This window comes from Chiloscyllium punctatum, chromosome 9 (assembly GCF_047496795.1).
Source record: "Chiloscyllium punctatum isolate Juve2018m chromosome 9, sChiPun1.3, whole genome shotgun sequence".
NCBI classification, from domain to species: domain Eukaryota; kingdom Metazoa; phylum Chordata; class Chondrichthyes; order Orectolobiformes; family Hemiscylliidae; genus Chiloscyllium; species Chiloscyllium punctatum.
The window spans coordinates 31,896,169-31,920,242 of NC_092747.1; the positions used below are offsets into that span (position 1 = coordinate 31,896,169).

The following is a 24,074-nucleotide window of genomic DNA, read 5'->3' on the forward strand; positions in this document are numbered from 1 at the left end:
ATGAGGGGTTTGTCAGATTCCAAGCAATCAATTGTGTTCGGGGACTCTCTAGTCTGAGGCACAGACAGATGTTTCTGTGGCCAGCAGCAAAAAATCAGAATGGTGTGTTGCTTCCCTGGTACCAGGATCAAGGATGTCTCAGAGGGTGCAGAATGTTCTCAAGGGGGAGAGGGACCAGCAGGAGGTCATTGTATACATTGGCACCAACGGCATAGGAGGTGAAGATTGAGATTCTGAAGGGAGATTACAGAGAGTTAGGCAGGAATTTAAAAAGGAGGTCCTCAAGAGTAGTAATATCCGGATAACACCCAGTGCTACGAGCTTATGAGGGCAGAAATAGGAGGATAGAGCAGATGAATGCATGGCTGAGGAGCTGGTGTACTAATACACTGGCAGGGAGATTTGTTAGAGCTGCAGGAATTAAACTAGTAAGGTAGGGGTGTGTGGCCCAGGGAGATAGTGAGAAAAGATTTCAATCTGAGACTGGTACAGCAGGGAACAAAGGCGAGTCAAACAGTCAGGGCAGGCAGGGACAAAGCAGAGAACAAGGTAGAAATAATAAATTAAACTGCATTTATTTCAATGCAAGAGGCCTAACAGGAAAGGCAGATTAACTCAGGGCATGGTTAGGATTGTGGGAATGGGATATCATAGCCACTACAGAAATATGGCTCAGGGATGGACAGGACTGGCAGATTAATGTTCCAGGATACAAATGTGACAGAAAGGGTGGCAAGAGAGGAGAGGGAGTGGCGTTTTTGGTAAGGGAAAGCATTACAGCTGTGCTGAGGGAGGAAATACATCCAGGGAAGTTATTTGGGTGGGACTGAGAAATAAGAAAGGGATGATCACCTTATTGGGATTGTATTATAGACCCCCTAATAGAGGGAAATTGAGAAACAAATTTGTAAGGACATCTCAGTTATCTGTAAGAATAATAGGGTGGTTATGTTAAGGGAAATTAACTTTCCAAACATTGACTAGAACTGCCATATGGATTGAGATGGATAGGAATTTGTTGAGTGTGTACAAGACAAAATTTCTGATTCAGTATGTGGATGTACCTACTAGAGAAGATGCAAAACTTGACCTATTCTTGGGAAATAAGGCAGGGCAGGTGACTGAGTTGTCATTGGGGCCAGCAACCATAATTCTATTTGTTTTAAAATAGTGATGGAAAAGGATTGACCAGATCTAAAAGTTGAAGTTCTAAATTGGAGAAAGGCCAATTTTGATGGTATTAGGCAAGAACCTTCAAAAGCTGATTGGAGGAGCAGATGTTCGCAGGTAAAGGGACGGCTGGAAAATGGGAAGCCTTCAGAAATGAGAAAACGAGAATCCAGAGAAAATATATTCTTGTTAGGGTGAGAGGAAAGGCTGGTAGGTATAGGGAATGCTGGATGACTAAAGAAATTGAGGGTTTGGTTAAGAAAAGGAAGAGAGCATATGTCAGGTATAGCCAGGGTAGATTGAGTGAATCCTTAAGACAGTATAAAGGAAGTAGGAGTATACTTAAGAGGGAAATCAGGAGGGCAAAAAGGGGACATGAGATAGCATTGGCACATAGAATTAAGGAGAATCCAAAGGGATTTTACAAATATATTAAGGACAAAAGGGTAACTCAGGAGAGAATAGGGCCACTCAGAGATCAGCAAGACGGCCTTTGCGTGGAGCAGCAGGAGACGGGGCAGATACTAAATGAGTATTTTGCATCAATATTTACTGTGGACAAAGATATGGAAGATGTAGGCTGTAGATCTAGGGAAATAGGTGGTGACATCTTGAAAACTGTCCATTTTACAGAGGAAGAAGTGCTGGATGTCTTGAAATGCATAAAAGTGGATAAATCCCCAGGACCTGATCAGGTGTACCCGAGAACACTGTGGGAAGCTAGAGAAGTGTTTGCTGAGCCTCTTACTGAGATATTTGTATCATCAATAGTCACAGGTGAGGTGCTGGAAGACTGGGAGTTGGCAAACGTGGTGCGACTGTTTAAGAAGGGTAGTAAGGACAAACAAGGGAACTATAGACCAGTGAGCCTGCTGTCAGTGGTAGGCAAGTTGTTGGAGGGAATCCTGAGGGACAGGATGTACATGTATTTGGAAAGGCAAGGACTGATTAGGGATAGTCAACATGGTTTTGTGCGTGGGAAATCATGTCTCACAAACTTGATTGAGTTTTGTGAAGAAGTAACAAAGAGGATTGATGACGGCAGAGTGGTAGATGTGATCTATATGGACTTCAGTAAGGCATTCGACAAGGTTCCCCATGGGAGACTGATTAGCAAGGTTAGTGCTCATGGAATACAGGGAGAACTAGCCATTTGGATACAGAACTGGCTCAAAGGTAGAAGACAGAGGGTGGCGGTGGAGGGTTGTTTTTCAGACTGGAGGCCTGTGACCAGTGGAATGCCACAAGGATCGATGCTGGGTCCACTTCTTTTTGTCATTTATATAAATGATTTGGATGTGAGCATGAGAGGTATGGTTAGTAAGTTTGCTGATGACACCAAAATTGGAGGTGTAGTAGGCAGCGAAGAAATTTACCTCCGATTACAACAGGATCTTGATCAGATGGGCTTAAGGGCTGAGAAGTGGCAGATGGAGTTTAATTTGATAAATTTGAGGTGCTGCATTTTGGGAAAGCAAATCTTAGCAGGACTTATACACTTAATGGTAAGGTCCTAGGGAGTGTTGCTGAACAGAGAGACCTTGGCGTGCAGGTCTATAGCTCCTTGAAAGTGGAGTTGCAGGTAGATAGGATAGTGAAGAAAGTGTTTGGTATGCTTTCCTTTATTGGTCAGAGTATTGAGTACAGGATTTGGGAGATCATGTTGCGGCTGTACAGGAAATTGGTTAGGCAACTGTTGGAATATTGCGTGCAATTCTGGTCTCCTTCCTATCAGAAAGATGTTGTGAAACTTGAAAGGGTTCAGAAAAGACTTACAAGGATGTTGCCAGGGTTGAAGGATTTGAGCTATTGGGAGAGGTTGAATAGGCTGGGGCTGTTTTCCCTGGAGCGTTGGAGGCTGAGGAGTGACCTTATAGAAGTTTATAAAATCATGAGGGGCATTATAGTATAAATAGACAAAGTCTTTTCCCTGGGGTGGAGGTGTCCAGAACTAGAGGGCATAGGATTAGGGTGAGAGGGGAAAGAGACCTAAGGGGCAATGTTTTCATGCAGAGGGTGGTACGTGTATGGAATGAGCTGCCAGAGGAAGTGGTGAAGGCTGATACAATTGCAGCATTTGAAAGGGGTGTATGAATAGAGGAAGGATTTGGAGGGATATGGGCTAGGTGCTGACATGTGGGACTAGATTGGGTTGGGATATCTGGTTGGCATGGACGAATTGGACCGAAGGGTCTGTTTCTGTGCTGTACATCTCTATGACTTTATAACTCTAAATAAAATCAGATGTGGACATTGCTTTGCCTGTGTTACACTCATTCCTGTAGGTACATTTAGGCAGGTGGTGAATGCATCTACAGACACAGTGGAAATTGACACTTAAGATATTGGTATAACTTCATTTGAGAATATTCATGAGGAAAGTCTTAAAGGGGTGCTACAGATGTGCAAAAGTGAGGTGGAATGCCTGTTTTTAACCCTGGCAACATCTGATTGCTCCTGTCTGCAACATGTCTTAAACCTGCTGCAGCAAACGCCTTCAAATAGATGACAATCAAGTAACAAGCACTGGGGACTGCCATCAAACAAGATGTCTTCTCAACTGTAGAAGGGTTCTGAAGAAGGGTCACTGGACTCAATGTTAATTCTGATTTTTCTCCGCAAATGCTGCAAGACGTGCTGAGTTTCTCCTGTAATTTCTCCCATTGAGTCAAAAGAGGGTGTGCGCATTCTAGGGAAGGTGGTGGTGTAGTGGTAATGCAATTTGACGAATAGCCCAGAACCTGCAAGATAATGGTCTTGGAAAATGAGTTCAAGTCTCACCAGGGCAGATGATGAAGTTAATGTTTTAGAAAAATCTGTAATTTTAAAGAAAAATCTAGTCCAATGGTGACTGTGTAACTACTGTCGATTGTTGTAAGAGAAACTTAACTGATTCACTTGTGCCCAGATCTGCCATCCTTATCTAGTGACTACATGTGACTCCAGCCCCACAGCTATGTTGTTGATTATATAAGTGTCCTTTCAGCAATTAAACATGACCTAACCAGTGATGCCAATGTCCTGTGAATGATTGATTTTTATTTCAGAAGTTATGTTAAATCTGCAGGTCCTTGCTGATCACCATTCAATATCCACCCTCCCCTTTTGCATGCACCCCTATCCTGGATGTTTGTCCAGCTTTTGGTTGGTGTGTGAGCTGGATAAATTTACATGCTCTTTATAACCTTCACCTCTTTGACCACGAACTCTAGATTCATAACTGGCTCAGCTCAGTTCATCAGCAATTAAAACTGAGGCCAAGGACACCAATTTCATGTGGTTTTGCTGCTACAAGAGGCATGTGGATTGCGTTGCCCTCGCCTCATGACCCTAAAGCTCTTCACACAAATGTGGCACATTTATTTTGCTCCTCTTCTAAAGTAAACACCAGTTGAAGAATGAAGCTTAGGAGGTACCACATGACCTCAGTCTTCCCACAATAACATTCAGTTGCCTGGAATGTGAAATGTCAGTGAACCTAATCAATTACTGTTAAAAGGAAGGAGTCCATTTATTTGCACACGCTTTTAACGTTGATCTTTCTTTACATTACTGGACTCAGCAGTAAAATCTTTTTTTCTCCCACTGTGGTTACCTAGCAGCTGCCTCCATTTCTTCATCAGGTTAGCAGCTGTTCTGAATTAGACCTGTCCTCACGTATAGAGCAATTAAAAGTGGCCTGATCTGGCTTTGTTGCACAGCACAAGTTCCCACCTGCAGGGTATGGGTTTCATTTTGCTTTGCTGCGATGTAACATGATTCACAGGCGTGTGTAAATAGGCCAGGTGCTGCCAAAGTGGACCTGACAATCCTGCAGTTAGTTGACTTAAGGCTCTCATTGTTAATTCCAAATGGCTTCAATCAGTAGACATGCTATCTGATGTCTGTTCAATGAAATCCTGTCTGGCTTTCTGCTGTAGACATAATACGCACTTCTATTTGCTATATCGCTTAAATGGTTCACTGAAATGGCTCAATTGCTCTTTCTTTGGCAGTAGCTAATGCATTGAATGCTTTACAGCTACCAGATGTATTGATTTTAAAATAAATAAATCATATTCTCTGAAATGTGCACATGGGTTATCAGCAAGGGTGAGTTATGTCTCCATGCTGGTGGGATCATCAGCATCATGGTAATTGCTTAACTAATATTTAGAATTATTCTACTGGAGCAAGTAAACTTGGGAGACCTTCTTACTGTGTTGACCTTTTACATTTTGCAGCCATCTAATTTATTAATTTCTAGTGGAGAGCTGATATCTCAGGCAGCGCCTTTTGTGAGGTCAACTTAACAGTGCTCTGAAACACTGCAGTACCATAAGATGGATTACTTACCCACATCTGTGTTGTCTTGCTCAATGAGTTCCAGATTTCCACACAGAACATGCTGACCAGTTCCAAAGTAGAAGCCAGACACTTGTTTCTATGGGACTGACAAAGTTTTACAAAGGCCTGCCTTGCGGAGAGAGAACAATGCAGACTATAGGTGGAACAATATCCTTCAGCTCAGCAAGCCATGAGTAAGAACTGGCTGACTAAATCCTGTCTATCAATTGAGGAGAATCACATGGTCTTGAGGGACACTTTTTTTCTTGCCAAGAGTCTACCCTGAGAAATGGTGAGCACGTTCCAGACAGTTTCCCAACAATTAAGATGAACGACCAGAAAAGCTTAAAAAAAACAAGCCAAACCAGTGTTCCCTGGATGATGTAAGGTGCAGAAATTAAGTGAATCAAGAAAAAGATGCATATAGCAGAAATCAAGTTGGTAATACTAGTGAGAACCAGACTGAATATAACAGGTTTGGAGGGAAAATGAAACAAAAAAGTCTTCTATTGACTGATTAAAGAGTGAAAAGCAGGACTGGGTTAATTTTTAAACACCAAAAAGGGAATTTATGCATGACAGGAGAGGACATAGCTGACGTTCTAGCTGAGTACTTTGCATCTGTATTAACCAAGGAAGAAGGGAAAGTAATTGAGACTGATTAATTAAAGATGATATATCAAAGATAAGCATCAACCATAAATACTGGGGGAAATAGGGTAGAAATTACAGAGGCAGGGCTGTAGTCTTCTAATCCTCCTTTGTTACAAGGGTGATGCAGAGGACTGAGAATTGCAAATAATGCAACATTGTTCAAGTAAGTGTAGAAGAATAAATTGCAGTTTAACCCTAGTGATGGGAAAGCTTTTAGAAGTAATAATCCAAGACAAAACTAACTGTCATGTGGAAAAATGTAGATTAATTACATAAAACCAGTAGTTTGTTTTTAATTAATCTGATTAAGTTTAAGGTGAACTGACGGGAAGGGTTGATGAGAATGATGCAGTTGATGTGGTGCTCATGGCGAAGTGCTACAGGACAGGTTTGACAGCAAAGTTGAAATCCATGAAATAAGAATTTGAAAAAATGATTAACAAGGCACAAAGAATCCTGGCTTTATGAATAAAAGTATAGTGTAAGAGCAAGGAAGCTATGATAATCCCTTCTAATACACTCGTATGATTTCAACTAGAGCAGTGTATAGTGCTTGAGTCTGGGAATTTTTACAAGGACATTAAGGCATTAGGGAGATTGACAAGAATGGATCCAGGGACACAGAACTTTAGTTATAGAATAGAATGGAGAAATTGGGGAGTTGCTCTTGGAAAAGGCAAGGTTGAGAAGAGTTTTGATAGCAACTTTTTAAATCTTGAGGAGTCTGAACAGATTGGAAAGGAGAAACTGTTTTAATTGGCAGAAGTACTGTATACCACTGATTAAGGAGAATGACAAAAGAAGCAAAAGCATCCTGAACAAAAAAAACAATTTTAAGTAGCAAGTGGAAATACTGCCTGATGGCAGAATCAATAATGGCTTTCAAAAGGGAATGTAATACATGCTTGAAGAGACAATGTTGGCCAGTCTACAGGGGAAGGACAGGGAAAGGGAAATAGCTGAGTTGTTTTGCAGAGATATGTCATTGAAACAATGGGCTGAATGGCTTCCTTCCGTACTATAACCATTGTATGATTCAATAACATGTTTATCATCTCAGGTTATGAACTGCCAGTGAGAAAAATTGGATGTAAGGGAAGCACATGTGTAGAATTGGCCCCGAAAGTGTTGCTGCACCTGCATTTCACAAACAAAGGGTCTACTGAGGACCATTAGCGAAATAAAATTTGGATACATATGGCCACCACGTCATGTTGAGTTACATTTATCTTGAGCCTGTCATAATCTAGTTTGATTCCTAAATCAGTTCATTTTGTTTGCTATATCGGTAGGTATTTAGCTGAAGATCAGGAAGATTTTAAAACTGAGTAAATTATTTAATATGAAATTATTAGAATTTCCTAACAACTTGCACCATAACAATTATGCCAAATCATGCTCTGCATTACAGGTAGACAATGCATTTCTTTATGATTATCGGGGAATAAATTATCTCCTTTTTGACGTATAACCCAGTCTCCTCTCTAAAAGAGTGGAAAAGAAGCTGATTCATTACTGGCCATTTTGACACCCACCAGAATCCAATCCCTTATAATTTGTAAATGAGAAGATTTGCATCAATAAAAAGATAGATTTCTTGCTCATAGTGCGGGCTCATTTCACTTAAAAAAAATAACCCTGTGCTGTTGAAATGTTCAATTGGCATCAATGAGATGTGCAATGAACAACTTACTAAAATATCCTAGGGTGTTTCTCAGCAGTGGTAATACACAGCTTAAAGACACAGAATCAAGTATAAAGTTAGAGATTAAGTCAAATGATGACTATTTGGTCAAAGTGATAGGTTTTAAGGGTTTTGCTTTATAGTTAAAGGAAGAAAGCATAGTGACAAGACCTTTGGCAAGGGTCCCCAAGTCTTTGCAATTCCAGATGGGATATCCTTAAAGGGTTCTGTACCCAGGTGAGAAGCGATGAATTGGCTTCTTTTAATTCACTCCCTTATTTGGTTAGTTGCAACTGGGTTAGTTAAAAAGGATCCCTTTTCTTATGGATGCAAATGTATTTATATCTTAAAAACAGCCAACTTATTCATGTTTTCTCGAGTTAAAGAAAGTGGGATTTTATTATCTACTGAAGAAATAATAAATGTGACAGATCTACAGAACAGAATTTGAATTGAGTAAAAAAAAATGATACAAATCAGTGTAGATTTCTTGAAGAGTAGGTGTTGGAACTTTGTGACTTTTGACGTGAATGATACTGGTATAACTGATATTGGCAGTGACACATTTGTTTTTAAGATTCTTGGCGCTGCAATTTTGCAGATAGGCTTTTGTCCTATTTTACTTTTGACAGTGACTTCACTGGTTTGCCTTGCTTCCAGTACTCAGAATGAGGGTAAGTCTTCTTTACCTGCAGCACAGGGGTGTCTAATGACTGTTCTGAAGCTGTGACCTTCCCTACACACAAGTGATCAGTCCACTATAGCACAATGACTGGCTTGTTTTTAATCCTTTTTTTTATACTTTCCTAGAAGGAAGTAACAAACATATCTGTAGTTTTGGACAGACTTCACAGGAGTTAGCTTTCTGCTGAGAGAGTTTGTTAATCCCTCATTATCACTGCAGCTACAGGAAATCACAGTCCAGTTTGTTTTGAATTGCATCTCTCTCTTTGAAGAGATTCTAGTTTCTGCTTGACGTTTCCTTGTTATCTTTTCAGGTGTGACAACCTTTCCTTTCTGAGCTTTGCATGTCACTGAATTTACATCTGCAGTCATCTTTTAGCTGCATTACCTGTCTTAAAAAAAGTTGTAATTATAAGTTCAATATGTCCATAATTAATCTGAGGTTTTGATCTGTTGCAATGAGGTATAAAGGTGGAAAGGAGTATAGAGAGAATGCATGAGCTTAGATTCTACATAATTGAAGCCACAGTCACGAGTGGTGGAGCAGTTTTTTGTATGTATAATTATTTATGAGATATGTGCACCATTGGCAAGATTAAAATACAGATAGAAGATCCTTTATCCGAAATTTTTCAGTTTTCAGAATAAGTGATAGTTTAATGGTGAAATTTTTAAAAACTTTGTACAGGAACAGACTTCTAAGTAAGGACGTGCTTGGCCACGCCCCCTCATGTCATATCTGAGTGACATGCATTGAGTGGGTATCGAATTGGGGGGGTTCACAGGCCTAACGGTGCTTGGCTATGCCTCCCCACGTTACATCTGAGTGACACACATTGAGTGGGTGTCGACTTGGGTTAACTATTTGCTTGCCAACAACCTTGTTAATGAGAAAAAATCTTCACAAAAAGCCTTCGGATTTTGGATGTTCGGATAAATGATTTTCTACCTGTAGAGGATTTGAAGAAGCCAAAAGTAGCTGCTGGTAACTCATAAGATTGTAGAGCTAGAGGGAATTGCATGGATAGGGAGGAGCAAGACCATATTGAATTTGATGACAAAGACTAGAATTTTAAACTCAAGACATTTCTTGGTAGAGAGTACTGCAGGCCAGCTAGCACATGGGTGCCAGGTGAATCGGGTTTGATGCAAATAAGTCACAGACAGCATTTACTTGGATAATCTGTGGGTAAGGTAGAATGTAAGAAACTAACCAGAAGTGAATAGTCAAATTGAGGGATAACAAAGGCATGAATGAGGGTTTCAGCAGCAGATTAGTTGAGGCAGGGTTGAGCTTGAGCAATGTTACAGAAGTGAAAATGAGTGTCTTAGTGATGGTGTGATTAGAAGTTCAAGTGGGGTCAATTATGACCCCATTTCAATTTGAACACACATTCTCACAATAATCAACTATCTTGGTGAACAGAGCAAGCAGCCACAGAGAATTGCATATTTTCATATGCTGAAAGCTCTGAACAATTTAGTCATAACTCATTTGCTTCGAGACTTGTTTTCTCAGTCAATGTATCCAATCAGATTATTTTTGAAGTTAAATTATATGTTCATTTTCACTTGTTTTGACTGCAGGTTGGTGCTATATGAATGCTGCCCAGGATACATGAGGCTTGATGAAGGGCGTGGGTGCCCAGCAGGTAATTAAAATGTCCAGATTTAATCATTTTTACCATTTGATTAGATGCAATTTTATTTATTGAATACAGTGGAATTGTTGAGAAATAGCGATTTTTAAAAAAATTATGTATGTCAATTGTTTTTCTTTGTATGAAATTGTATCTTCACCATCTGCTCCATTCAGAGAGAATGCAAATTAGGAGATAATCTAGAAATCTTAAATGCTGGTTTGTTAATAGATTTTGCAGCAACGCCCTAGGCATAGCAATGAAATAATAATGCACATAACAGAAATTTAATTTTGTGGGTGGCACGGTGGCACAGTGGTTAGCACTGCTGCCTCAAAGTGCCAGAGACCTGGGTTCAATTCCTGCCTCAGCTGACTGTCTGTGTGGGGTTTGCACATTCTCTCCATGTCTGCGTGGGTTTCCTCCCACAGTCCAAAGATGTGCAGGTCAGGTGAATTGCCCATAGTCTTAGGTGTAGGGGAATGGGTGGGTCAGTGTGGACTTGTTGGGCCGAAGGGCCTGTTTCCACACTGTAAGTAATCTAATCTTCCTGGTGTGAAATATTTGGTCTATTTCAAGCAAAATGAAATCAAATGTTAGCAATCTGTAAAATGAGGTAACATCTTAGACAAAAAATATTTCTGCATTAGTCCAGCAGAATATTAGAAAGCAGCTCTCAAATATAACAATGAAGATTGATTTTTTAGTTGACATGTCTATTGATTGACCTAGAAATTAGTGAGGAACAACTCTCATGAATTATGATTTGGACATGCTGGTGTTGGACTGGGGTGTACAAAGTTAAGAATCACACAATCCTACGTTATAGTCCAACAGGTTTATTTGGGAGCACTAGCTTTCAGAGCGCTGCAAAAGGTAGTGCTTCCAAATAAACATGTTGGACTCTTACCTGGTGTTGTGTGATTTTTAACTTCATGAATTATGTTTACATTGAAGAAAGCTGTTGAAATCTGGAATACCAATGTCAGGTTCTAAAGATAATTATCCACCACATATTTTTTGACTCAACTCATAATTAAATTATCAATCACATGTACTTGACTAATTCTAATGCATCCATCCATGCTGAATGGAAGTAATTGTGGTATCCTTAGTAATCACCCCTACCTTCTCCATCTCGAGGTACTGGAAATAATTATAGAGCTGCAGTTCCTCTGGACACAGTGAGGCTGACGATAATTGTAGTATTCCTGCTTCCTGCAGTAGTCATCCAGAAATGCTGAAAGTAATTCTAATCCTCTGCTGATAGTCTACTTTGAATCAGCATGTTCAATATTGGCAGCCTTCCTATTTTGCGTGGTGCAGTAAATCCTCAAATAAATCTGATGTATCATGCTGTTAATGAATTAAAGAGCTTTTAGAAGTCTTGAGTTGTCATATAAATCATTGAGCATTTGTTTGTCATTGTACAACAGTAGTTAGAGAGTATTTCACCCTGTATTCAGTCATGTTTAACCAATCTATCAAACAAAGTTTCAAAATTTCTAACCAATTGGGCAGTTCTATGCAACCAGCAGGAATCTATTAGTTTATCCATCACTAGGTTTAAAAAAATCCTCTTTTTTAAAGCTTTCACCTTCATCCTCCGGCATGTATATTTTCTGCTATTTATTGTACATGAAATGTTAACATTTGAAGGCATTTTTTAATTATTATTTAAATGATATGTTAATTTTTTTCAAAAGGTTTTTACTCCCAGACATAATTTCTTACTAGAATGCTAGCATTAGTGGATGTCATAAAGTCTGAACAGTAGAGTCAGCTACATTTGGGAGAGCTTGCTCCCACAATAGACGGTATGTTACAGTTCACTTGAGGCATCCAAGTTGCTTGTGTCAATATGCACTTTCTACCTGCATGTTGGGGCTAAGAATAGTGACGGCGCAGATGCCAAGGTTATCTCCTTCACATGATTGATCCAGATTCTCTCTCACTCTGACTGCTTGTTATTGCGATGTTTTAGAAGGATTTGCAGGTCGACATTCAACCTGCCAGGCTGCACTACGAATATGAATACACCTTTCTCAGCTATGAATGGATTGAAATTGAAACATGTGCCTCAGAGGCAGCGATAACCACCCACTGCACTGCCAGACTTCATGCCAGAATAGACACCCTTGATCTAATGTGAATGAAGCAATAAATTAATCATTGCAACTTCAGTGGGCAACATTAACTCATTGTAGAACATAGTGTTTGGAATTATAATTTGCAATATAGTGATGTGATTTAATTTCATAAACCCATAATATTTTAAGAGACCTTTGAAATGCAATCACCTGACACACTTTACAATGTTGACAATATAGTGCACTGCCCATCATAAATATATAAAGTCATTTTATTTCCAAAGTAAATTTTACAATAGTTGTCCAAATTCTTCTGAGCAGTTATTGGGAATGCCTGTAATGGAAATGATAATAGGATGACAATTTATGTCATTACTGTAATTGAGTACAACATAGTAGTCATCTGTTGCTAAGATCAAGTATTATTATTTCTACGTTCAGAACTTCAAAGGTTTACATTGTGCTTGCCGGTATATTTTTCATATGAAGCTCAGATGTGAGTAAAACGCTTCCTTGTATTTTCTTTTTTAGTTGCCCCTATTGATCACGTCTATGGTACTTTGGGTATTGTTGGTGCCAGAAGTACACAGAATTATGCAGACAGGTCTCAACTAAGAAAAGAGATTGAAGGAGTTGGATCTTTCACCTTCTTTGCACCAAGTGATGAAGCTTGGATGCTGCTGGATGCCGTAAGTTGTTGATAAAATATGTGCCAGAAAAGCAGTCCTTTTCAATAGGCAATAAGACTGGGAGAGTTGTGTAAAAATAGCACAAGTTATCTGTGGTCAGTCAGTTTGAACAGCTGTGGCTTGAATTCCACTTCTGGCCGAAGGCAATCATCAATTGTCAGCCACACTGCAATGTGAGTCTCTGACATCAGAAAATCTCCCTTCAGAGTAAAAATGATTTGTTTTAAAAGGAAATTTCAAACCTACAGAGTTAAACCTAATCAAGGTGTGATTCAGTTAGCTGCTAGTTTATCATGGATTTATGGAAAGAAGAGAAACAACTGGGTTCAATATCTCAGGATTAAATACAGTATTAAAATAAACTAAATTCATAAACAATTTCTTGGCAGAAGCAAAAACTATTTCTCCATCCATGACTGTACTTAACACTTAAGTTAAGAGACATTTATTAATAGATATTTATAAGGTCCACAAATACACTGATATTTTGTGGCATTAATTCATCCATGAAATTATATTCTTGGCTATAACAACAACATTCAAAATTGTAGGCACAAAGAACTGGTTAAATAATTAGTATTATCTATCTTTTCCCCAACAGGAGATTCGTGATGCACTGTTGAGCAATGTGAACATTGAACTCCTCAATGCTTTGCATTACCATATGGTAGACTATCGTTTATTGACAAAGGATATGAAAGATGGAATGGCTGTACCATCAATGTACAATGACTTCCCCCTTCTCATCAATCATTATTCAAATGGGGTAGGTTTTTACTCTGTTTTACATTATTCACCACTTTTGAAGCTTGTCTGTCCTTCATGTGTGGGAGTCAGAGCTCTGACAGGTACAGTCTGATTTTGACTGTGCTTATAATTCTGCTGTTTTGGTTCTTTCCATGATTCTCCCAAACTTCAAAAGCATACCAGGAGTGACATGACAGGTGCTAAAGTTTGTTCTGTTGACTTCAAAGCTTCCACACAAATAATTTGCTCCCAGATATGAGTGAAGTATTACACCTCAGCAATGGGAATGCTTAGAATTAGGAACACACAGAGCGGGAAATGGGGGAGGGTGAGGTGGGGGTGTACTCTGCAATTCTTCTTCCTGAGCCTCAGCAGTGACCAACCTCTGAGCTGCCAGTGCTTCACTAAGGAGCTTAGCACTGAAGTCTGACAACTCTGCAGCCACAAATCCAACCTCACAGCAGAGTAAGGGTTACATTGTCACAGATGACAAAGGCAAACATGGTCATGAACTTTGACTCTGGTGCCTTCTAGCTGGAATTATTTCTTAATTTAACATTCACTGTCGCATCGAGGTGACCATGAAGCTCTCTAGGCAAAGAGACATAACCTTCCGCCCTCACCTGAGATAGGGGATGATGGATGATGGTGAAGGAGGGAAGGGTGCTAGGAAATGATATGAAGTTATCTTCTCTAAAGAGTATTGAATCTTTTCTTTAAGTTTCATGGCTGTTTTAACAATTCTTGCTCTTCAATTCACTTTTTTTTTAGAAAACTAAGTTCATATTCTGGGTTTGTGATGGAACTGGGGGAAGGGTTGTAGAGCTAAGGCTTTGAATTTACATTTATCTGAAACATTAATCTCATGCCACTTCCCATTGAATGATGTTATAGTGGGGAAACATATAGATAAGGTGAAGAATGGCCGAAACATGGAATCTTAAAAATCTATGTGGAAGGAGAAGGTTTGGAGGTGCCGGTGTTGGTCTGGGGTAGGAAAAGTTAAAAATCTCACAACGCTAGGTTATAGTTCAACAGGTTTATTTGGAAGCACTAGCTGTTGGAGCGCTGCTCCTTCATCAGGGTGATGGAGAAAACATTTCAGCTTCAACGTTGGCTACAATGAGACAGGTTGAACTGAAATGATGAGAGGTTAGTGCCACGGAGGCAAGTTAGTGAAGGAATGCAATGGGAGAAGAAGCTTTGCCTCTTGAGATGCAAAGTTTATAATATTACTTTAGGAACAGTCTTGAAAATGTGGAACTCAGGGTGAAGTGTTTGATGTTTGAAAGCTGTGCACTAAAAAATATCTATCAATTGCTAAAACCCAGACAAAATGTATTTCTCTTCTTTGTACCTTTGCAGATTGTTACAGTGAACTGTGCTAGAGTGATTTATGCAAATCACATTGCGACCAATGGTGTTGTGCACGTCATTGACCGCGTTGTCACAGCAGTTGGTAACACCATTGCAGATGTCATTGAAGGAACTGAAGAGCTTTCATCTCTCAGGGTAAATTGCTGTACAACAAATAACCTAAGCGTCAATATTATGCAATCAACTGAAGAGTTCCTGATCTCTGATTATCAATACTTTCAATATCAGCTATTTTTGAACTTGATCATGATAACTAAATATTTAGTTTAAGATGCTGGGCATACACAAACGTATTGTAGTACTACTAGGTTTAAGCATTTGTTTTATAAATGCTTGCTATTCCATCTGAAAAATTGAATGATCAAGCATAATATAATGAGTTAATGGGAGTGCCAACATGACATTGTAAGTGAACAAATTGGAGACGATTTTGATCTCGTTGCCATAGCAATGTCTGGAAGTAAAGTAATGAAAATCAGACAGAAATTAGGTTTCCATTTAATTAAGGTCCAATTTAATTTTTGGGTTGAGTTTGGTATGCGAATTTAAAGCCCCAACGCAAAGCAGGTAGGAGCTTAAGGAATGTACTCAGAAGGCACATAAAAGTGCTGCATACTGTTTTTAGGCTCCAGGCATATTGCTCATCAAGTCTTCAGCTTCCTTATGAAACCTGAATTAGGACAAGGTATTGGAAGCACTTATGCACTGCTGGACTTGGCCAGGTCAAGCCAAGTGGAGTGAGCTGCATAAAGATCATTTTTTGGTTTCTTTCTCTATTTCCAGCAAGCACTTAGATTTTCATGTGGTTTTGTGCCAGATGCAGCTGTTTATTTATGCATTCCTCCCTTTCTTTAGTTGGCTGTAGAGGGTTTATCACCAGGCTGAGCTAACAGCTTCACAGGAAGGTGGAACCAATGTAAGGATGCTTAGCAAATTGGCAAGTTGTCTGCAACCACATTCCAATAATTTTGCAGAGAAAGGTAGCAGTTCCCATTCGGCAGCTGCTGCTGATAAAGCCTCCTATTCTTTGGGATTGAAAACAAATGTGGATTCCTGTCTAACTATATAAAGTAGAATTTTTTAAACATTGAGTCACAGCATGCCATCATTTACATGGTGCTGCATGAAAGATGGCATGTCAATATGACCCTCAACCAAACAAAATTAGCATCATTTCATCATCAGGTGAAAGCCTGAGAGGAACTTTAAAGGTAGCAGTTACTCTGGCATGTGTAGCAGATTCTGTGCAGGGAAAGCAGAGTTAATGTTTCTAGTCCAGTAATCCTTCTTCAGAAGAAGAATTCAGAAACATTAATTTGGCCTATTCTCCACAGATGCTGCCAGACCTCCATGCCTTCTGGGATCACACTCCAGTACAATTTTGAGCCAGCATTATTGATGTGTACAATAATCTATTCAATGGATTCCTCTTGTCCCTGTGATTAGCTTGTTGCTGCAACATGGAAATTTTATATCAATTTTGATAGGAGAAGGATAAATAAACCATTCTATTAATATATCGTCTAACTCCCAGTAAGATCACATCTGATGTTAATACCACTTATAAATGCATATGCTGATACTTCTTTATTGGACTAAATTGCACTGGCAGTTTGGTGACCATGAATATTTGGCTGATCTTAATAGGCTGACACCACATGTACGGAGTCAGTCTCATGAACAAATTAGACGTGTTCACATCTCACGAGTTCTGAAGAAGGGTCACTGGACCCAAAACATTAACTCTATCTTCTTTCTACACATGTTGCCACACCTGCTGAGTTTTTTCGACAATTTCTGTTTTTGTTTCTGATTTCCAGCATCAGCTGTTCTTTTGGGATTTTTTTTCAAATTAAATTATGAGTGGGTTGTTTCCCATTGTAGAATGAATCTAAAGACCGACAGCAGTTTAAAATGTCAGCCTTCATCATTTCTGACTTTTCAAAGTTTGCTAGTGCATTTCAATTCCTTTTGGTTTTGGACAAATGACATAAATCACATTTGTAAAAGAACAGTGAAAAAAAACTTATTTAATTAAAAAAATGACCATTTAACTCTAGACCAGAGATCATTCTACCATCTACTTTTTTCAATGAACAGTTTGATCAAGCTTTATATTGGACCACATTCTGGAGGTGATCTTTCTATTATGTTGTTCAATGGATAAGACGAGGCCGTTTATGTTGCCAAAAATAATACTTTTTTTACACACAATTGTGGTACCTTACCTTTTAAAAATTCTTTCATGGGATGTTGGTACCTCTGACAAGGTTACCATCCCTACTTGGCCTTGAACTGATTCTCCTCCGGACTATTTCAGACAACAGTTAAAAGTCACCCAAACTGCAAGGGTCTGGACTCAGATGTAGGCCAGACCAGATAATGATGGCAGATTTCCTTTCTTAATATTAGTTTAATTCTAGTTTTTTTAAAATTGAATTCAAATTGTAATGTTGGGACTCAAAGCCATGTCTCCAAGATATTTGCCTGGAGCTCTGCATTACCATCCCAGTAAAAGAAACACTATGCCACTGCTTTGACTTGCTTTCATTTCAGGGATGCATTTTAACTATGGATCATTAAAACATTAGGATGTATATTCTAATATAGGAAACTAAAATGTCAAGGATTGTAACTTATTGGACACTATCTAATGTATTTTCCTTTCAGGCTGCTGCCATTGCCTCTGGGTTGCTTGAAAGCCTACGCAAAGATGGTCATTACACTGTTTTTGCTCCTACGAATGAAGCCTTTGACAAACTTTCACGAGACGTTCTGGAACGCATCTTAAGTGACCCTGTGGCACTAAAAGGTACTTTGTTAAATGCAATAAATGACTCAGCAAAGTCATCTAGTTCAAAGAAAACATTTGGATTCCTCCTTTTTATTGATGCCATTCCTGCATTCCACATGTGAGAAACAAAGCTCACACACCTCAATAATTGCAGTCCGAGACAAAATCTGAATCAGCAGTGTCCTTTATTTTACACTTGCAAGTGGGTGAGATGTCCAGTGCCTATAAGGTAGAGGACATACACACACCTACTTACATCTTCCACTTCCCTAAGACCAGCCCCCATTACCCCTGTTTATCTCTTGCCTTATCCGGCCTTGTCTGTGACAAAATGCTTATTCCTGGCCTCACAAGCCTGTTTGACCTCATCCTGCTGTAGGTCATTGTTAGGCATATTCTTTCTTCATCATTTTCTACCCCCTCCATCTGTGCCTTTCCCGAGGCTGTTCTGATCCCTATGACCCTTTTAATTGGGGTTTGTTCCTCTGTCTCTGTAAAAGTGGGAAACAGATGTTTATACCTACTGTTTGTACAGGCGTATCTAGCTTAACTTCATCCCCTCACAACATCTTATCTACTTGCCCATAATGTATACCATTGTTTTGAAGTCACATTTCATTCTGACATACAGTTTTAGCTAATACAAAAACAATTATATATTTCCTCCACATCGTTTCCATTCTTGTTGACTCAGCTCGTGGCTAAAACAATTACACACTGGTGTGTAACATTAATTTACCTATATCCCACACACACCTTACTTTGGTTTGTGTCAGGATTTGCATTTCAGCTGTGTTAAAATGGTTGTCAGCCAAATAGACATGAGGACATAGATCTTGACTTTGTTCAACAGTGTAAAGTCAATGATAGCGATTCAGCAATCCATTGAGGTTAATGAAATAAAATTCTGGAGAGGTTTAGGACAGGCTACTAGCTCACACCATACATTTCATCCTGAAGCACAAAGATTTGTCCCAATGTGGTTTCAGAATTGTCTGCAAAGAGTTTTTTTAAATTAACATTTTGCTGATCACAAATCCAGTCATGATGCTTTGTAAACACATAGTTTAAAGAATGGCAGAATAACCTTTGGTGATTCTGCAAATAAAAAACTTTGCATGTACTGGACAAGTTCAAAGATGTGTGGGTTAGGTGAATTGGCTATGCTAAATTGCCCGTAGTGTTAGGTGTGAATGTAGGGGAATGGGTCTGGGTGAGTTGCTCTTCGGAGGGTCGGTGTGGACTTCTTGGGACGAAGAGCCTGTTTCAACACTGTAGGGAATCTAATCTAATCTAATTAGAAAGGATATTCAAGACAAATCCAAATTTTTTATAAGTTAATTTTATTAAGTTTTGAATGTCTTGACTGATGCATTTAAAACTGTTTTTTATTAGCTGGCTGAGCATTTCTGAACATTACATGAATTATGAGTTTTGGATATTCTTTTTTGAAATCCAGTGATTAAAAATCACTTTATTCAAAATAAAGCCCCGAGTTTTGACAAGATTTCTCCTCTGTTATCTATCTCTCTCTCTCTGTATGCTTAGAATTTGTTCCTCAAAATCTGTTGGGGGAAGTGCAGTGCCCACTTAAGGTTAGCTCCAAAAACGATTTGGGTGAATGTTTTGCTTGTCTCAGATGAGTTCCTACTTGCACTTGTCATCACTAGAGTTTCAGTGATGCTATCTTTTGGATGAGGCATTGACCTCCTCAGGTGGCTGTGAAAGATTCCATGGCATTATGTCAACCAGCAGCAGCAGAGATAACCTCATTAACTTGGTCAATGTTTATCTCTCAATCAGTATCACAAAAACAGATTATCATGTTATAATTACATTGCTGTTAGTGAAAGCTTGCTGTCATTTCCTGCTTTATAACAGTTCTCCATTATCTTAAGCAGCTGGAAGAATGCTACCATCACCACAGGCACATCAAAAACTCTTCTTTGCATGCTTAGTGCTTTTGTGGTTATGAGAGGTGTTCTATAAATCATAGTGCTACAGCACAGAGTGAGGCTGCCTTATCCTGATCAATTCTATGAGAGCATTTCAACTATGGTGGCTCAGTGGTTAGCACTGCTACCTCACAGCACTAGGAGTCTGGGTTCGATTCCATCCTTGGATGACTGACTATATGGAGCTTGCACGATCTCCCTGTGTCTGCATGGGTTTCTGTTAGGTGCTATGGTTTACTCCTGCAGTTCAAAGATGTGAAGTTAGGAGGATTGGTCGTGCTAAATTACCCATAGTGTTTAGGGGTGTGTAGGTTAGATGCGTTGGCCACTGGAAATGCAGAGTGGGTAGGTGTGGACTTGTTGGGCTGAATGGCCTGTTTCCACACTGTAGAGATTCTATAATAATAAATTAATAGTCCTGCTCTCCTACACCTTTCCCTGTAGCCCTGCATATTTTTTCTATTCAGATACTTGGGAAATTCTGCATTGAAAGTCACAATTAAAACCACATAACATGCTCATGCTGTGTATTTAACCCTAACAACTTGCAATGCAATGAATTGTTTCTTCCTGTCAATTTTGGTTCATTTCTCATTCACTTTGTATCCAGGGTTCTCTGGCTGTGAACAGCAAGCTCCCTTCCAAACAGCATGGCAGGTCACCTACACCTGCAAATAATGCACCAAATCAGAAAGGCAGCTCACCATCACCTTCTCAAGGGCAATTAGGAATGCGTAATTAATACTTGCCTAGTTAGTGACGCCGATATCTCATGAACGATTTTTAAAAAATTGTTTCTCCATTGGTTCTGGCCAGACCTCTTACGATTTTGAACATCTCTAGCAAAACTTCTGTGAACTCACTCTTCTCGAAAGACAGCACTCACACCTCCATTCTATCCTCATGTCTGAAGTATCACGCCACTTGAACCAAAACAATGTTTTCTATTTTCTCCCTATAATGCATTCACATCTTTCATGATATATGGTGTCCCGCACAGAATACCAGCTTAAGTTGACGTCAAAGCAGCATTTTGCAAAGATTCACTATAACATCCTTGGACATGATGAGAAATAGCTGCTGCCATAGGAGACAGATATCTGAAGAATCTTAAAGAGACATGGAGCTAGAAACAGACTAAATGAGCCTCCTTCCTTTATGCCTGTCAACAACACACTTCAAGTTAAATCTGGTTGAGATAGTTAAGATTGGTTTTCCTCCCTCTTTTGGACTATTAACATGTCAAACTTGCCCATGATTAATTGTCTCCAGACATCATGAATTCACCATCTCCAGAGCTTTTCGAGGCCAATTTTTTTTGGCAAAATTGTAGCAGACATCCTCTTTAAACGACTGTTAATTGATCCCTCTGCTTGTGATACACACATTGCTAAAACTGTACCTTAATCATTCATGGTTAACAGTGTCCAGTCATGGATTTCCTTTCACAGGCTTCCTTCGCACATGATGAGAAGACATCTGGACTGAAATATAATTCACACCCCATCACTCATCACCCACCATTCCATCTCCCCTATTAAACCTAGGAAGCCTATAGCTCCATGAACAGTTGGAGTCTCAACAATTCAACCTGATAGTTAACTCTTGATTCCCCAATAAAATACAGAAATCATTCGAATCCAATGAATTGACAAAATCTACCAAGCAATTTAAACAGCTCTCTCCCTTTTTAATTCCATTAATTTCAACTTTCATTTTTATTTCAGTAGGACCTAAGTTTTATTTTATATTTTGAGGCTTAAAACACTCCCATGCTCTTCCTGAAATCACCAATGTGGCTGCTCCATTGGATATGTGTGCGTGAAATGTTCAGTTATTGAGTGTTTTGCATTTAATACCGATTTTTTTTTGTGGCTCTGGTCCAAATAGTAAGTTTGCTCGATTTTAATTGCACCTTTTCTGTTCATTTCTTCTCATCAGTAACCGGCAAATGAATGGTTACAAATCCATTCACAACATATTCCCACAGCTGCCTGAATTCTGGCATTGGGATAGTGGCCTGGCTCGATGGAGCAAGATCCAAATTTGAAATGATAGAGTTGTGTTCCAATGACACCATTTTATATTGGCCTGATTTTTAATCCTGTGGAGTCTTGATCCCTCCATAGAAGCCATGACTCTGATCACAGCCAGCCCAATCAGTCAAGTTCATTTTACTTTCTGAAGTGTTGAGACACAAGGACATCATGGGACTTAAGTTCAGGATTTCAACCCCTTTCCCCTTCTCTGGTCCTGGAACAACCCAGTAGCAAACTATATCCCAATTCCTCTCCCTGTTCTTGATTTGTACTGTGAAGAACCATTTACATAGTTCCCTGCCAGCTCTGTGACTCTCCCACAACACAAACTTCAACTCCTAGCAGTGACGTAAATTCACAGTGGAATTCAAGCAACTTTCAGTAATGGAGAGTGTTGAATCTGATCATCAGTTTTATACTTTAATCTTTTGTCATTTTCTTGCAGCTATGCTGAACTATCATATTCTCAACTCTGTTCAGTGTTCAGAAGCCATAATGTCTGGATCCACCTACACTACCATAGAAGGAACAAATATAGAGATTGGATGCGATGGTGATAGTCTTACTGTTAATGGGCAAAAGATGGTCAATCGCAAAGACATTGTGACGAGCAATGGTGTCATTCACTTAATTGATAAAGTGCTGATTCCAGATGCAGGTAATTAGTGAAAGGCAGCGGGTGGTAGAATAAATTACAGTAAATGCTGTATTTCTGGCTTTTGACAATTAAATACATATTGAACATAATAAATTTCTTTGGTTAAATATGAAGTCAGTACCAATGGTGAATACCATTCTTATAAAAATCAATGTTTGCTGAATAAGAAGCATAATTATGAATTTGTACTGATTTTAAAACTAACCGCTTATTACTGGAATTAAATTATGCTGAAATCGTTGTTCATAAAAACATAAATGTAATTAGAATATAAAAGATAATCAGTCAGAAGTCAGATTTGAACCAGTTATTAAATACACACAATCACATTAATGCAATGGATCAGTTGGAAATGACAGTATAAAAGTTCATTGTAAAAGTTTAGGTGCTATTCCTGATGACACTGATACTGCATTGGCTGGCTTACAGTCAGCTTTAGACCTCATTTTCTTCCCTGGAGGAAATAATTTGATAGTATTTATGGAACTAGAGCTAAGAATGACCATAAAAGGCCATCACAAGCAAGCCGAAATTATATCCTGCCCAACAATCAGACAGGCAATTTTTTTCATTTAATTATTGAGCTTATTAGTACAAGTATTCAAATTATGGAAAAACAAAGTGTTATTATTTCGGCCCCTTGTCAGTTTAGTACATTTCAAATTGCCCTTAGCCTTCCAATAAAAAACGAATGTAGTCTTTCTTCATAGAAAAAGTTCTCTTTTCTGGCAACATCCTCATAAATTTTCTCTGTGCTCTGTGCAGTGGGATCACATATTTCCACAATGTGGTGACTAGAAATGAATGCAGAATTCTACCTGTGGTCAAACTAGTGTGTTGAACAGTTCCAACATCATTTTTGTACTGTCATTGATAAAGGAAATTATTCAATGTGCCTTTCTAATCACTTTAGTTACCTGTTCAAACTATAATAGAACAAGCTCTGATCACAAACACACGCTTGACAATTACCCTTCTCTTCTGACTACTGGGTCACTTTTGCCCAGTTTCCCACCAATCCCTTGGACTTTGCTTTTGTGTGAAGTCTGACTCATGGGGCATTATTCAAAGGCTTTGCTAAAACCTGTACAAACTTCATCAAAAGCATTATCCTCACTGACTTTCCTTGTTCGCTGCTCAAAGAATTCAATCAAATTATTCAGACCCAACCTGCCTTTTACAGTTCTGTGCTGATTGAGCCAGATTAATCACTGCCTGTCTAAGTGATGGTTAATATTATTATCTCAGAACCTATTCCAATAAATTTCCCCTGCCCCACTAGGGTTAGGGTGACCAGCCTATCCTTTTCACTCTTTTTAAACAATGGTGGAATGATAGCACTCTTTCAGTCCTCCGACACTGTGCCTGTAACCAGAAAGGAGGGAAAATGACGATCAGGGCTTCCAATATTTCTTCTCTTGGTCTCTTAAAAATACTTTTAAAATCTTTTAGTCCCCCATTTGTCATTGAAGTCATGACATGACTGGTCAACTGAAATGGGGACAATTGTTTAGAGAGCTGAAATGAGTTGAATGGTTGATTTAGTACAAACTCATTTATAGGAAAT

General features: G+C 39.1%; 1 protein-coding gene across 9 annotated transcripts in view; it reads left to right on the top strand.

Moving 5' to 3' along the window:
• Nucleotides 1–24,074, top strand: part of LOC140481264 (periostin-like) — a 108,180-nt gene that overhangs the window by 24,878 nt on the left and 59,228 nt on the right. For all 9 annotated transcript variants that reach the window (XM_072577172.1, XM_072577175.1, XM_072577171.1 and 6 more), the window contains exons 3-8: nt 10,106–10,170; nt 12,780–12,937; nt 13,539–13,703; nt 15,050–15,196; nt 17,732–17,873; nt 22,295–22,507. In XM_072577172.1, the coding sequence (XP_072433273.1) occupies nt 10,106–10,170; nt 12,780–12,937; nt 13,539–13,703; nt 15,050–15,196; nt 17,732–17,873; nt 22,295–22,507 (890 nt within the window). The remainder of the gene's footprint in view (nt 1–10,105; nt 10,171–12,779; nt 12,938–13,538; nt 13,704–15,049; nt 15,197–17,731; nt 17,874–22,294; nt 22,508–24,074) is intronic.